The following is a 14,595-nucleotide window of genomic DNA, read 5'->3' as shown; positions in this document are numbered from 1 at the left end:
GTCAGCGATAAAGAACATCTTGCAGCTTCTTAGCTGTCCCTGCTCGTCAGACCCACACCTCGCTATGCTATACTCAAGCATAACATCCAAGATTCTGACCTGGTACCAGACCGCCGCTGGTGTACACCCTCCTATTCATTCCGGTACCTCAGTGTCAGCACCATTACGTTGGAGCGATTGTCAATCCGTGTGCTCTTCTCAGCCTGTATTTTCAGCCCCATTTGTACCGAGCATCAGCGAGGTCGAGGGCTTCGGTCCGTACGTGCAGCAATATCAGCATCAGCACCACGACTTTGAGGACCCCGAGCTGCAGAACTATAGAAGACAGGTGATATTGCTTGAGCTGCGAGGCTGTGGACAACTCGTCGAGGCACTAGCTACCTGGGGAGGGAATAGCGCGACCTGCGAGCAAGCAGAGTACTTGTATGATATACTAGGCGGGTGGTTGAAAAGCGAGCTATACAAAACAGTCAAAGGCATTGAGAGCAAGAACTTTCAGTCGAGTTGAGTTACTCGAACGGAACGATGTTACGAATTGAATGATGGCATGTATTGGAGGCTTCCGTTCGCGTTGTAATATTATGCTTTCTGGTGGCTGGTAATTGTCAAACTCAACGAATAGTAATCCTAATCACAACATTCTGAATTTGCAAAGCTCTAGCAGGCGTGAAGCTCGTTCCGGATTGTTCTCGGGGTATAGGTTAAGATCGCGACGACATCATTAGCGGTGGTGTGCATGAAGCTACTGTGGAGCCCCACCCCGGATTACCCCAGTGCACGTGGCGCATTCACATGCCTCGGCTCAGACTGCAGCAAGCATCATAGCACTTACTCACATGCCAGCCAAGTACACCATCACTAGACCTCCGCCATCGACAACACGACTGGGAAATGAGAATCTTCCTAGAGAGGATGTCCACGGTCAACAATGGCCGCTCAGTCTACCTTACGCCAGCCTCATGACCCTCTCCTAGCCCTCTACGACCATTATGCGACGCGCCTCAAGTCCCGCGTCCGCCGCGCTTCCAAGCTCACCAAGCTCCTTTCTATCATCACACTTCTATTCACCATCATAGGCGCGGGATATGGAGGGACCCGGTGGTACAAGAGCCAGCGCGCGGAGAAGGAGACCGGCCGACGCCTGTTGAGGAGGAACTCCGGGCTCAAGAACAAGGACGGCTCCAGGACAATCTACGTTCCCTACCGCGACTCGACGTCCAAAGTCGTCATCCACCCCACCAAGCAGACCACCTTCGATGCGCATCGCAGACTCTTCCTCCAGCCCCCGCGCGCAGCCCGCATGGCTGATACCACGTCGAGCGGTCCGCAAGCGCCGCCGCCACAAACAAAGCCCGGCCTCAACCTGGCTTTCCTACACCAATTTCTCAGCCTGTTGAACATCATGATACCGCGTTGGAACAGCAAGGAGACGGGTCTCTTGGTCAGCCATAGTGTCTTCCTCATGTTGCGGACATATCTCTCCCTAGTCGTAGCGCGCCTCGATGGAGAGATTGTGCGCGACCTCGTCGCAGGCAATGGCAAGGCCTTCTTGTGGGGCATCGTCAAATGGCTGGGTGTGGGAACCTTTTCCTCCTACACGAATGCCATGATCAAGTTCCTGCAGAGCAAGGTTTCCATCGCGTTCCGGACACGGCTCACGAGATACATTCACGATCTGTATCTGAACGACCACTTGAACTACTACAAGCTCCAAAACCTGGATGGAGGCGTAGGAGTCGGAGCAGACCAGTATATCACGCAAGATTTGACACTGTTCTGTGCGAGTGCTGCGTCGTTGTACTCAAGCCTAGGAAAACCGTTCGTGGATCTATGCGTCTTCAACTACCAGCTCTACCGTTCTCTAGGACCTCTGGCTTTGACTGGTTTATTAAGCAACTACTTCCTCACAGCCACAGTGCTACGGAAACTCTCTCCACCGTTTGGCAAACTGAAAGCTGTCGAAGGGCGACGCGAAGGCGAGTTCCGCGCACTGCACTCTCGCCTCATCGCAAACGCCGAAGAGGTCGCTTTCTACGGGGGTGACGAGATGGAAAAACACTTCCTCGAACGCGGTTTCAAGGACCTCAAACACTGGATGGAAGGCATCTATAGCCTCAAGATCCGGTACAACATGCTCGAAGATTTTGTGCTCAAATACTCATGGTCGGCTTTCGGATACCTTGTTACATCGCTTCCTGTCTTTCTGCCTGAATGGGGTGGTGTAGGAGGCACGCCGGAGCTACCTGGAGGCGAGAAATCGCACCGCGAGCGAAGTCGCATGAAGGACTTCATCACAAACAAGCGGCTCATGTTGTCTCTCGCAGACGCCGGCGGTCGTATGATGTATAGTATCAAAGACCTCTCTGAACTGGCTGGCTATACATCCCGTGTCTACACTTTGATCAGCACGCTCCATCGCGTCCACGCAGACGCATACTACCCTCCGCCCGGCACGCGACCTGAATTGTATTCCGTCGCCGACATTCAAGGCACAGTTCACAAGGGCTTCGACGGTATCCGTCTCGAACACGTCCCAATTGTCGCCCCAGCCCTTCATCCCATGGGCGGCGAAGAACTCCTAGAATCTCTATCTTTTATCGTTCATTCCGGCGAGCATCTTCTCATCACCGGTCCCAACGGCTGCGGTAAGAGTGCCGTCGCACGCATCGTCGCCGGTCTCTGGCCCGCATACCGCGGTCTTGTTAGTCGTCCACGCAGCATCGGCGTAGATGGCATCATGTTCCTTCCCCAACGACCCTACCTCTCGACCGGCACCCTCCGCGACCAAGTCATCTACCCTCACACCGACGCTGACATGAAGGATGCCGGCCGCCGCGACTTTGAACTCTCCCAGGTCCTCGAAGAAGCGAAACTTGGCTATCTACCCGACAGAGAAGGCGGCTGGGACACGAAGAAAGTATGGAAAGACGTCTTCAGCGGTGGCGAGAAGCAGAGAATGGGCATTGCGAGATTGCTTTACCACGAACCGCGGTATGCGTTTGTGGACGAGGGAACAAGTGCGGTTAGTAGTGATGTGGAGGGCTTGCTCTATGAACGCGCAAAGGCAAAGGGGATAAGTATGTTTTTCAGTCATCCTTCTTTTCGATGTAACATCGATTTACTGATCAACTCTAGCATTAATCACCATATCCACCCGCGCCTCCCTAAAGCGCTACCACGATTACACACTGACCCTCGGCATGGGTGACCATGGAGATGAGTGGGACTTTCAACGCATAGGAACGCAGTCTGAGAAATCGAGTGTGGATAAGGAGCTCGCAGAGCTAAGGGAGAGGCTGGCTAAGGTGGAGGAGTGGAAGAAGAGGAGAGAGGAGATTGAGGCCGAATTGAACAGAGTATGGGTAGAGGGTAAAGATGGAGAGGACAAAGAAGAAAGTCAGGAACTGGCTCCGCCGCCGTATCTAGAAAGAGACGAGGAAGATAATGCGGCGAATGTGGGCGATGTTAGTCATGAGGAGGCGGTCGAGAGTGGCAGTGAAGACACCTCTGCGTCTAGCTAACCATGTAGAAGAGCAATAGATGTATACATTCCTGTCACTGCAAAAAGAGATCAGAATGTCCCACCTCGTGAGTGCTTCAGCCGATGATCCTTGTTTGGCGTAGATGCTAAAACGAATAGAGGGCAGGCAAAAAAAACATACAACAGCGGGGATTCGCCAGTGGTCACCCACCTGACTACTAATCCGCCGGTATCTTGCTTAACTAGGGCTGAGCGAACGGGAAGCCGTGATCTCAAGATCCTATGGTCGTATGTGACAGTTTTGGTCATCTGGTCGGTTCATATACCTCTAGTGTTGGCGCGGTCAGCATATACCAGAGTATTCACACTAAACCAAAATCTGCGGACAACACCAGACTCCAATGCGATTGTACAATTATCTTATTGCTCTTCCTCTCTGCCGAGGAAACGCCGGACAATGCAAATGCTACTACGGTTGTACAAGTATTAATACATTTTTATGCTTCAACACGCTCGCTAAGAACCAAAGGCCGTTTATTAATATTTCTTCTTCCGATGCCGTACATGAGGATCCTGCCCCTTCCGATTCCTCTTCTGCCTGTCCGTTGGCGGTCGATATGGTTCTTTGCCATACTCCTCTCGGTACAAGCTCAGCATGTATTCGTCGACATGTCTCCGTTCCTTTTCGTTGCCGTCAACATCTAGGTCTTCATCCGCTTTGGTGGTAGCTGCAGCTTCGGAGGCAGCTCTCGTGGCGTTGAGGCTCTCGTTGAAGTCGACTTGGTCTTCCTGAATTTCGTCGACAATCTCCTTTTGCGCAATGGAAGCTGCAGTGCGATCCTCGGTATCTTCTACAGTACCCATGACACGTGCATCGCCAAGGAGCCCAATCTTCTCGCCGAGGACACGTTCCATGGCTGCACCTGCTTCGTCGGTAGCATCGATGCCCATGCTCTCGTCGAGTGCGTCGCGCCAGGTGACTCTGTTGAAAGTGTCTGTGGTGAAATCACCCTTTTGAATAATGACATCGTCGAGAAGACGTTTTTGATTGGACTTTCGGAGGATGTTGGCTTCGATGGTATATTCGCTGACGAACTTGTAGATGTGTACGTCGCGCGTTTGACCAATACGATGAGCTCGGTCTTGACATTGCTTGTCCATTGCAGGGTTCCAATCAAGATCATAGAAGATGACGCTGTCAGCACCTGTAAGATTTATACCAAGACCACCAGATCGAGATGACAGGATGAAGCATAGAATGCGGGAGTCGGTATTGAAGCGATCGGTAAGGATTTGGCGCTGTTCGATCTTGGTAGATCCATCAAGACGCAGATAGCGGTACCCATGAATATTTAGGAATTGCTCAAGAATATCGAGAACCTTTGTCATCTGAGTGAAGATGAGTGCACGGTGACCGCCAGCTTGTAGATCTCGTAGGAGCGTTGCAAGACGTTGAAGCTTGCCACAGTCGTATTGGAGAAGACGTTTATCTGGGAAGGCAATGGACTGTCTAATGCGTGAAGCATGAAAGGGGTCTTTTTGATGTGCTACCTCCGACGATCGAATGAGCTCAACACCGCGCCTGGACAAGGTCAGAGGAGCAAGCTCCTCCGCTGCAACGGCAGGCGTAACACATGTGAAGCGAGCGATGAGAGGCTCCATGGCCTCAGCACGCTGTTCCAGCGTAGGAATCATATCGTGGAAGTGTGTAATCTGTTGGTCGTGCCATTGCGACAAGACACGATGAGAGCGTGGTGACCTGAAGCCGAGAAGACCATGATGTTGGCGAACGATGTCGTAATGAATCGCTTCCTCTTGCTTTGGTTGCATCTGCGCCTGGCCAAAGCCGTGATAATTCGGATGCGGGGTATGGTGCGTTCGGTAAAGGAGAGGCTTAGGCACCTTCTTTCCCTCTGTGATAGCCCCAAAAGTGAAATCGTGCCAATCGACAGTGACCGCCTCGACAATGTCCTTTCCGTAGATAGGCATGAACTGAGTACGAGCGCGAGTGAGATTTAGACAAGTTTGCAAGTGATCTCGGACAGCCACTTGTTCTCGCTTGGCCATAGCTGCCATGGTCGATTGTAATGGAGAGGTACCCTTGTCGATTGGTTTGTTGATACGCCGGGTTTGGCGCTCGATCAGGTCTTCCAAAGGCCGTGTGGCGCGAATAGGGTAGGTACGTCGAGCATGGCCTAATTGAGTCTGTTCCCGTCGCGCAAATACCAGGTTAAGAGCGTCTAGATTTACTTGCTTGTCCTCCATGCCCTCTTGCAAGCGCTTCCTGATGAGAAAGTCCTTGATCTCGTACTGAGCGGCAACTGACTTAGGCATAGCCATGGATGTTACAATAGCTCGCGTTTCGAACAGGTCGGGGTGATTGCAGACTTTTCGTAATGACATTAAGCAATTGATAATCGACATGTAGTTTCCGGAGGACAAAATCTCCTTGGTCGAAGCACGGCCCATGAATCCGTCATAAAGCTGTCGTTGCCGCTTGGAAAGCTTACAGTAGACAACATGCTCATATTTTCCAGGCATCTGCTTCTCAACCTCCGATTTCAGTCGTCGAAGTAGATATGGGCGAAGAACTTCATGGAGTCGTTTGATCACCTTCTGCGCCTCTGCGTCGAGTTGTTGTCTTCCCTGATCGAGAATCTGCGATGTAGGGTTCTTCAACGCCAGCGTAAATTCTTCTAGACCCGCAATGCGACCCTCTCCAGCAAATCCAGCTGGCATCAAGAAATAGAGCAAAGACCAAAGCTCGTCGATGTTGTTCTGCAAAGGCGTACCAGTCAACAAGAGCCGCCGCTCTGTGCGAAGGTTAAGCATTGTCTGCCATCGCTGTGATTTGAAATTCTTGATGTTGTGAGCTTCGTCGAGCACCAAGTAGCGCCAGGGCCGCATTTTGAATGCTGCTGCATCCTGGAGGATGAGCTGGTATGAGGTAATGACAACGTTATACATGTCCTTTCCAGTGTTACGCCAGCCTAAGCGCTTTCGTTTTCGCTCGTTGATGTCGCCATAGTACGTCAAAATTTTGAAGCCTGGCAAGAACTTCTTGAACTCCATCTCCCAATTGAGCATGACGCTGGTGGGCACTACGACTAGATGTGGACCCCATATTTCGTGACGAACAGCAAGGTATGCAAGAAGCGAGATGGTCTGTATGGTTTTTCCTAGACCCATTTCGTCTGCGAGGATGCCGTTAGTCTCAGACTCATAGAGGTTCGCTAGCCAATCCAGTCCATCATGCTGGTACTCTCGGAGGGTACCGCGTAGCAAGAACGGCACCTCGGTTCTTGGTGGGGAAGATGTGTGCCGAGATCTGGATGCATTCTTGGATCGTACTACGTCTTCCGTTGGGGCTGACTCGGCGTTTTCGATAGAAGGAGTCGGTTCTGCTGCAGTGTTCCCGTTGACATGTGGTTCATCTACCTCAGCGACGGAATCATGACCGTTTACATGAGGCTTCTCTTCAGTGGCTTCCACGGGTGATGGAACATGACCATTTGCATGTTCTACCTCAGGGCACGAGTTTTCCGGTTTCACGTCGTCGATTGCAGTCTTGGCAGCTTCTTTCAGCTTCTTGATGTCTTTAGGGGCCAAGAAGCCCATCATGCCCAGCTCTTCTCCCTCGCTCTCATCATCCTCGTCATCTTCGGAGGCGCCTGGACCTTCACCGTCATCATCACTTCCTGAGCCTTCATTGCTCGACCAAGCTTCGCTACCGGATTCTGAGCCTTTATCGTCTTCGGAATCCAGTAAAGCATCATCAACCTGATCAAGTTCGATCGTAGCAGGATCAATATAACCTGGCTTTTTCTTCTCCCCGTCTTCCTCGTGGTCATGGAAGCCGTTGGTATGCGGGGACGGGTTTCCGGGGAATTCACTGGAATCTTCGTCTTCAAGATCAGGGTCTGGCGTTGGCGCAGGAGTGCCCTCTTCCATATCGGCCTGCTCTTCATCGTCGTCTTCCAAGTTCGCTTCGGCTTCGGAGCTACTCTCTGGGATATCGGGAAGTTGCCCATATTTCTCGCGTAGTTGTTCGGCCGTGAGGTTCGCATCTTCATCCTGTTCGTTTTCTTGTTCGCTATCGGAGCTGGAAGACATGATGTCGTCATCCTGTTGTTGTTCTGAAGCGCGCGACGCCCCGCTTTCGGATTCCATCTCATCGAAATCGCGGTCTTCGCTGACCAGGGAAGATGCGCCGTCGCCTGCATTACGGCCACCCAAGATCTCTTGCGCCTGGTTGAACATGTCATCCATAGCCTTGTGTCCAAGCTGCAACTGCTCCTCTTCGTATTTGGCCACACGCTCTTTGTCAATCTCAACCTTGACCAAGCCCCACGCGTCCTTGATATCTTTCACAAGTTGCTTGTACCTCGTTACCTGTCGCTCGGTTTCCTCCTGTTCAATTTCATCTTGACTCTTGCGCTTGAATTTGTTCTTCCAGAAGTCATATGCCTCTCTAGCGAGGATCTTGGCCGTCCGCCGATGTGCGACCTTTTCCTCTTTCAACAGCTTGCCGAAATGTAGGGCATGTGCCACTACATGGTCCCAATGACCGTATTGCGGAGGCGGTTCCGGAGCTGCTTCGGGCGCATACACACTACATCGTGCCTGGCTCAAAACTCCATGCTCAGCAGCTTCGACGATCTGTAGGCGACGCTCGGCCTCCTCCTCAGCCTTCTCTTGTGTTATCCTTAGCGCCTCCTCGCCGTCGAGCGGGTCGTCCTGTCCTAACCACTCTTCGAGCGATGCATACTCTGACTTGGGTGGGGCATGGGCGGGATGACGGTTCGGAGGGTCGGGCTTTCGCAGTCGCAGGCGGAGACGAGGGGCAGGCATTGAGGGATTCGAGTCGTCGGGCGAGCCATAGAGGGCGGCATAAGGGTCGTGTCCATTGGTTTCGGCGTCGTCCATGGGCTCGTCACCTAGATCGTCAGTGGGTGCCTGAGCGCCCCTCCGAGAGCGTCCGACCCGCTTGCGCGTGCCCTCGGGCGACCCATTTTGAAGTGCTGGCGATGTGACTGGGGATGTCGTCGCAAGACCAGAGGGCTTTCTCTGGCGCTCGGATTTGCGCGCCGGCGTTACCAGAGATTGTGCAGAAGCCTTCTTGGTGGTGGTGGATGGCGTCTTCCCTTTCGAGACAGACATGGGCCCCGAACCATTGCGCGACTCCCGCTTGACACCATTCTTAGGAGTGCCATTTGTTTGCGTCGTTTTACTGGCCGGTCGTGGGTTCCGCTTTACAGGCTCTGGCGTCGGCGGTGCAGTGTCCTTGTTTACACGTGACGACTTTCTGACGCCATTCTCGAACACAGTGGTGGGGCCATCAGCCACGAAGGACTTCCAGGGCGGCGATACGGCGCGTGATGCTGAGCGACGCGGTGTGGTGTCTTCAAGTTTCCGCCGCTTTGCCGGCCGCTCAGTGACGCCACCATCATCGCCATTTACTGGCGCCGGCTGATCTTCCTCTTTGATCACAGTTGCGCTATCGATGCCGGTGCCATCTCCATTGTGTGTGCTGCCGGATGCGTCGTGGGCGTCGATCGAGTCGCGTGGTGGAATGGAGTCGATGTCGCGATCCGCAGCGGTAACTTGTTCCATTCAGGAAGGGCGAAAGAGGCGGCCTAGGGAGCCTGGAGACCACCCGGCGCGCGGCCAAACCGACATATATCAGCTGAACTTTGGGGTCGCAAGGCAGCCTGATGCGTGGTGATGACGGTGAAGGGGTCAGATTTTGGGTATCGGCTCGCGTTGGGATGATGCTGTATTGTGTCGATGTCGAGAGATGTTTAAAAACAGAGCCAGCGATAATGTTTGGTAGGGATCACGCTAATTACCGGCACGGGCGCGCATGCCATGCCCTTGACACGAACTGCAGCAAAATGGTAGTGGCTACGTTGCTGAGTGCTGTGATTTTTGCAATCTAAAGTCTCCGCAGATTCTCCCAGGCAGGCGTCAGGCTGTTTGGACCGCGTAGAGGCCTTTTGTGTTACATATTCATGACCGACTGTGGTAGTACGCAGAGCAGTTAGACCCACTTCTCCGCCAAGCATTACCGGGGTGCCGCAACTGAGCTCATCGCGAACGACACACCAATACTCACACCCACCAGCCTCCGGAATTGCGCCACAACGTACGTAGACATCAAGCCCCTATATCGCAGAGATACTCACTCGACTCCAGCATGTTTTCCAGGCGCATTGTAGCGGCCCGCCCGCTGGCTCGAGCCATCGTCCCCGCCGGAGCACGCTCACGACCCCAATTCACCCAGATCCGAACCGCCCTTACCGATGCCGAGAAGAGCGCCATCGAGCTTTCTGACCCGAATCAAGTACGCTCCCAAACTATACGGAAGCAACAAAAGCCGTTGTGCTGATAGTGATAGAATGGCGGCTACATCAACCCGCCCGCCGAGAAGCGAGGAAACCGCGACCCATACGGCGATTACTGGGACAAGCAGGAGCGCCGCAACTATGGCGAGCCCTGCCACGAGGACAACGACATTCTTGGCGTACTATCCCTGCACGACTACAACCACTTCAGTCCTCAATGGGGCTTCGTCCTAATGGGCACATTCGTTGCTACCGTCTTTGGACTCTGCGCAGCTGTTAGCACCATTTACCCCGACAAGCTCAGTGCTCCCAAGACATACCCAGATGGTCTGGAGGCTGAGTTGGGTGGAAAGCGCGCATTGCTGGTGAGTTCATGATGAGAAGTCCAAGACCATCGCTAACTGTGTACAGGCAAGGAAGCCCGGCGACAGCTGGTAAATCGTATGCAGATTCAACTGATATATACATACAACCGGAATGCAATTTTCTTTTTCAATTCAACACCTCGCTATCGTCCTAGGCCTGCTTATGTTGCTTTACGTCACCGCCTGGTCTTAAATGGCGACCAATTACTATTCTTTTGGTTCAGTGTGTCGCTCACTTGGAAAGCAGGAAGCGGCTTATCGACACGTACTCTTAGAACTCGACCGCTCACGCTCTGGAATAGGTCCCGGATCGTGGGTCGTGGGATATGCGAAGCCAGGAACTATCCGCACGATCCCCGGGCCCCCTACAGTGTTACAACAAAATACTAGTATAAGCACATGGGCCCCATGTATCCCACACTTGACCCTGAGGATCCAACGGGGCTAAACACTTCATTCGTTGCATGTCTGTCCACCCTTGCTTGATGTTCAACCTGTCGGGTGTCTGCCAGGATGTTTGCCAGGATCTGATTGGCCAATCCCCATATTGTATACAAGCAATCAACATACTCATGTACGGCAGTTGGTTTTGGAACCTTCTACAGGCCACCATCCTTCGATGAAATTACCCAACAGGGTGTACCGTCAAGTTGATGTGGGGTGAATTCCATGTGGAGACCTTGCCGTGGACGTCACCCCTCATATATTGCTAAGGGTATGCGATACAAGAGTACGTCCCCTGAACTCCAAAATTTGTGTTCTATGTTATTTTCATCTACAGTTCTTCAAGTCGTTCACGGTATTTAATCATCATCATGTACTGGTCCTCACTCGGGCTCACCCTCGCAACTTTTTTCAACCATGTTGCAGCTTCGCCCGCTCACGACCTCAAAGCACGCCAATTCACGACAGCTTCAATGCTGCGCTTCCAATGCTCTCAATTGGTTTACGATCGCATCGATCCACTTGTTCAGCCCGGCATTGCACCGTCAGCACACATGCGTAAGCAGCATCCACGTGCGAGCTCTGCGTGACTGGTAAATTAACCTGACACTGTTACCCAGACCAAATCGTAGGTGGAAATGCCTTCAACGTCTCTATGCCGCCGCTCGATCTCGATCCCAGCACCGAAGCCACGTGCACAACCTGCGATTTTGCTGAAGACTTGTCAAACTATTGGACTGCAAACCTATACTTCAAAGCGCGCAACGGTACTTTCCAACGCGTCCCCCAGATGGTCAACTTGGGCCTTCAAGGTAGAGAAGGCGTTACAGTGTACTACATTCCGCCATACGATGGCAAGAGCACTGTCACAGCTTTCCCCAAGGGCTTCAGGATGTTGGTCGGTGATCCAGGGTTGAGAGTCCACGAGGGACAACAAAAGCAGCTTTGCCATCGCTGCTTTACGAACAAAGAACAGGACCCCTTCGGTGGCGCGCCATGCATAGGAGAATTTGATACTGCAGGCCTGCCACCAAAGATGTGTGGCGGCGGCATTAGGACGACTATTACGTTCCCAACGTCTGTTCATCCTTCCTACATATTCTTATTCTGATGCTAATGTTGAACACAGATGCTGGGATGGCAAGAATCTCGATTCCCCTAACCACAAAGACCACGTCGCCTACCCAACGTCTGGGTCTTTCGAGTCCAACGGTCCCTGTCCAGCGACACACCCCATACATATGCCACAACTCATGTATGAGGTCATGTGGGACACTACCCCTTTCAACGACGCGGCTCTTTGGCCTGAAGACGGCTCACAGCCTTTCGTGTACAGCATGGGCGACGCGTAAGTGATCTGCGACAATAGCAGAGAAAGCAATGCTAAAAACACGATAGGACTGGCTATGGTCAACATGGCGATTATGTCTTTGGCTGGAAAGACGGCGCGCTGCAAAAGGCTATGGATCAACGCTGCTATGGAAACACCTGTACGGGTTTGAAGATTCAGAGTGCTGATGTGTCGACAAAGTGTGGTGTGCCGCAAGCTGTGAAGGAGCCGGTTGATGGGTGGCTTGAGGAGTTGCCCGGTGGGCCTGCCGTTACTTATGAGTGATATGGGCGCAAGTTGTAAGTCATGGGAGGGTGATAGTGATAAGAGGAGACAAACGGACGTGACGAGGCTTCATTGGTGAGCGGACAGACATTCGGGGGTTAAACTTCTATAGACTGAGTACATGTTCCTAGACCCACGAGGGTCTCGCAAAAGCTCCAGACATTTACATAGGGTTGCTACAGCCACGTTTCAACAACCCTTGGCACTACTTTGACGATGAAATGCGTGTCAAAGTTCCTTGTACCACCAACGGTATCACCATTGGCATGCGCACAGTGGTCCTTGATGTACTCTAAATCTGTCGCGATATCGCCACATAAAGCACATCATTGGCTGTTTACAAGGAAGCACTACTAGGCCTGCATTGCCATTTCTTCTGACCTCTGCCTACGCGCTCAAAAGGGGCCATTGCGTGAACATCTTGTAGTAAATAGCTACAGTCCATACCCAGGTATATGAACCAAAGCCGCCAAAGTAGTATTTGGTCGAAGAAATACACTGGATTCCACGGGCCTGCTAAGGAAAGTACTAAAGAAAACTGTGATCAGGTGTTTTCGAACATTTTATTCGAAAAATAAGCCTGTAGCAATACATCAAGAAGGGAGGTGGCGCAGTGTCGCGATTTCGTTCCAGCTGAGAGGCAACGAACACCGAACTCGCTTTCTGCCTCTAAGTGTATAGGATGGACGTATCTAGAAAGAGAACATGCAGCCGAACGAGACCTAATACCTCACCCTGACAGGCAGAGGTTCCATCAAATACCGCATTCTCTCCGCAGCGTCATCATCAGCCATCTTCTGTCTCTCTGGGTCCATCTCCTCCTCTTCTTCTTCTGACCCTTCAAGGGCCTCCTTCTCCTCCCTCCTTCTCTCCCTTCGTCTCATCCTTGCTGTCGTACGTTTCATAGGAGGTCTCGGCCGAGGCGGTTCCGGCTCGAAATCGTGGAGATGGAACAAGTCACACAGCCTCTGCTTCATATCGTCCAACCATTTCAGAACGTCGTCTTCGCACCGGTCTCCCAAGAAAGGCACAATGTTGTCCTCGTTGGCGGCCGTCAAGCAGTCCGTCATGAACCCTTCGGGAAGTTTGTCCTCCCATTCTTGTATCTCCTGCTTCGTTCCAATGTACGTGATAGCATCGACGACGAGACTTCGAAGAGATGAGTTGGGCATGGTGGCCTCGTATATGTCCGAGATGTACCTGTACGGCAGTCGAGCTGGTCTGTCGGCAATGCGGAGGAAGAACTCATCCAGGACTGCATTGCGCAATGTATCAATCTCAAACTTTTTCGAGAAGGCGAAGATATTGATGAGTTCGCCGAAGGAGAAGCGTCGGTGTTGTGTATCATCTGAGTCGGAATGGTCTAGGCTACCGGTTGTGAGGAAGTCCAGAAAGACGCGGAACAGGTAGGGCGAGCTATCGGGGATAGTGAAGAAATCCGATGTTCCATTCAGACTAGTTTGTATTAGGGTACTTCCATATGGTGAATCATGCCCACATCATAGTGCACTGAATGTCCCAAACGTGAAGCATTAAACGATGCGGCGACAAGAACTTACCGCTCATGGAAGTACTCTGATGAAAGGCGCAAGAGTCTTAGAGGCGCTTCGAGTACTTCGAAGTCGTCGCCATACCCTACTTCCAGCAACACAATCTCGGGGGCGCCCCGTGCACTAGGGTACACATGGGGGTCGCGGCAGGGTAAGCACGAGTTCGACATCGCATACCGAGTATGTAGATAGTGTTGATGGCGATTTACATCTAGGTACTAATGCAGAGAGCGAGAAAGAAAAGTCGCAATGAGAGATATAAGTCCAAAAAACGTCAAAGCGGGGTTGCCTTGGAATATGCAAACGGCCAAGTGAGGGTGAAGAACCCTTTTACCTGCCAGGAATTGGTCTATCCGTACTACAGAAAAATGGCGCAAGAAGAGAAGTAGACAGGCTAGACAGCGAGTTTTTGTCTACATAGGCAAGAAGACATAACAACGATACCTATTGGACACTTGACATATGAGGATGACGCACACTCACACGCACGTATCCCGCGAATGATACCTAAGAGTAACCCTTAGCGTACTCATGCGAGCCTCACCGGCTCAAGTGTGAAAACGTAAAGAAGGCCATCTTTTCGTATGCGATATACATTGAGTTCGAATAAATGTAGCTCATCTATGGACCGTAGTAGGAGAGTGCAAGGCCCCATTAATGCCTGGCTCGATCAACGACGACTCGCAAAGGTCGCTGCAGTCAGCACACGAACAGCACTTACGATAGTGAGTGACGCACCTGTCTACGTAAATACCATAGAAATCATATATCTAGCTATCCTACTTCATGTCTTCTC

The 14,595-nt window shown here is 52.1% G+C and overlaps 5 protein-coding genes across 5 annotated transcripts; 3 read left to right on the top strand and 2 right to left on the bottom strand.

Moving 5' to 3' along the window:
• Positions 1 to 928: 928 nt before the first annotated feature.
• Positions 929 to 3,521, top strand: ACET3X_006827 (uncharacterized protein; the record flags this gene model as incomplete). Its single annotated transcript, XM_069453000.1, has 2 exons — positions 929 to 3,077; positions 3,136 to 3,521. 2 exons carry the CDS (start codon positions 929 to 931, stop codon positions 3,519 to 3,521), a joined length of 2,535 nt encoding a protein of 844 aa, XP_069305595.1.
• Positions 3,522 to 4,018: 497 nt separating this feature from the next.
• ACET3X_006826 (uncharacterized protein) lies at positions 4,019 to 9,094 on the bottom strand (the record flags this gene model as incomplete). Its single annotated transcript, XM_069452998.1, has 1 exon — positions 4,019 to 9,094. The coding sequence occupies one exon, from the start codon at positions 9,092 to 9,094 to the stop codon at positions 4,019 to 4,021; it is 5,076 nt and encodes a 1,691-aa protein (XP_069305594.1).
• Positions 9,095 to 9,375: 281 nt separating this feature from the next.
• ACET3X_006825 (uncharacterized protein) lies at positions 9,376 to 10,386 on the top strand (the record flags this gene model as incomplete). Its single annotated transcript, XM_069452997.1, has 4 exons — positions 9,376 to 9,402; positions 9,526 to 9,626; positions 9,677 to 9,824; positions 9,879 to 10,386. The coding sequence occupies 4 exons, from the start codon at positions 9,376 to 9,378 to the stop codon at positions 10,200 to 10,202; spliced, it is 600 nt and encodes a 199-aa protein (XP_069305593.1). The 3' UTR covers positions 10,203 to 10,386.
• Positions 10,387 to 11,005: 619 nt separating this feature from the next.
• ACET3X_006824 (uncharacterized protein) lies at positions 11,006 to 12,249 on the top strand (the record flags this gene model as incomplete). The annotated part of the gene is made up of 6 exons (XM_069452996.1): positions 11,006 to 11,192; positions 11,255 to 11,465; positions 11,496 to 11,711; positions 11,764 to 11,809; positions 11,840 to 11,982; positions 12,033 to 12,249. The coding sequence occupies 6 exons, from the start codon at positions 11,006 to 11,008 to the stop codon at positions 12,247 to 12,249; spliced, it is 1,020 nt and encodes a 339-aa protein (XP_069305592.1).
• Positions 12,250 to 12,971: 722 nt separating this feature from the next.
• Positions 12,972 to 13,969, bottom strand: ACET3X_006823 (uncharacterized protein; the record flags this gene model as incomplete). The annotated part of the gene is made up of 2 exons (XM_069452995.1): positions 12,972 to 13,704; positions 13,809 to 13,969. The coding sequence occupies 2 exons, from the start codon at positions 13,967 to 13,969 to the stop codon at positions 12,972 to 12,974; spliced, it is 894 nt and encodes a 297-aa protein (XP_069305591.1).
• Positions 13,970 to 14,595: the final 626 nt, after the last annotated feature.

This window comes from Alternaria dauci, chromosome 6 (assembly GCF_042100115.1).
Source record: "Alternaria dauci strain A2016 chromosome 6, whole genome shotgun sequence".
Taxonomy (NCBI): domain Eukaryota; kingdom Fungi; phylum Ascomycota; class Dothideomycetes; order Pleosporales; family Pleosporaceae; genus Alternaria; species Alternaria dauci.
Note: the sequence above shows the minus strand (reverse complement) of the source record. Positions and strands in the feature narration are given on the sequence as shown.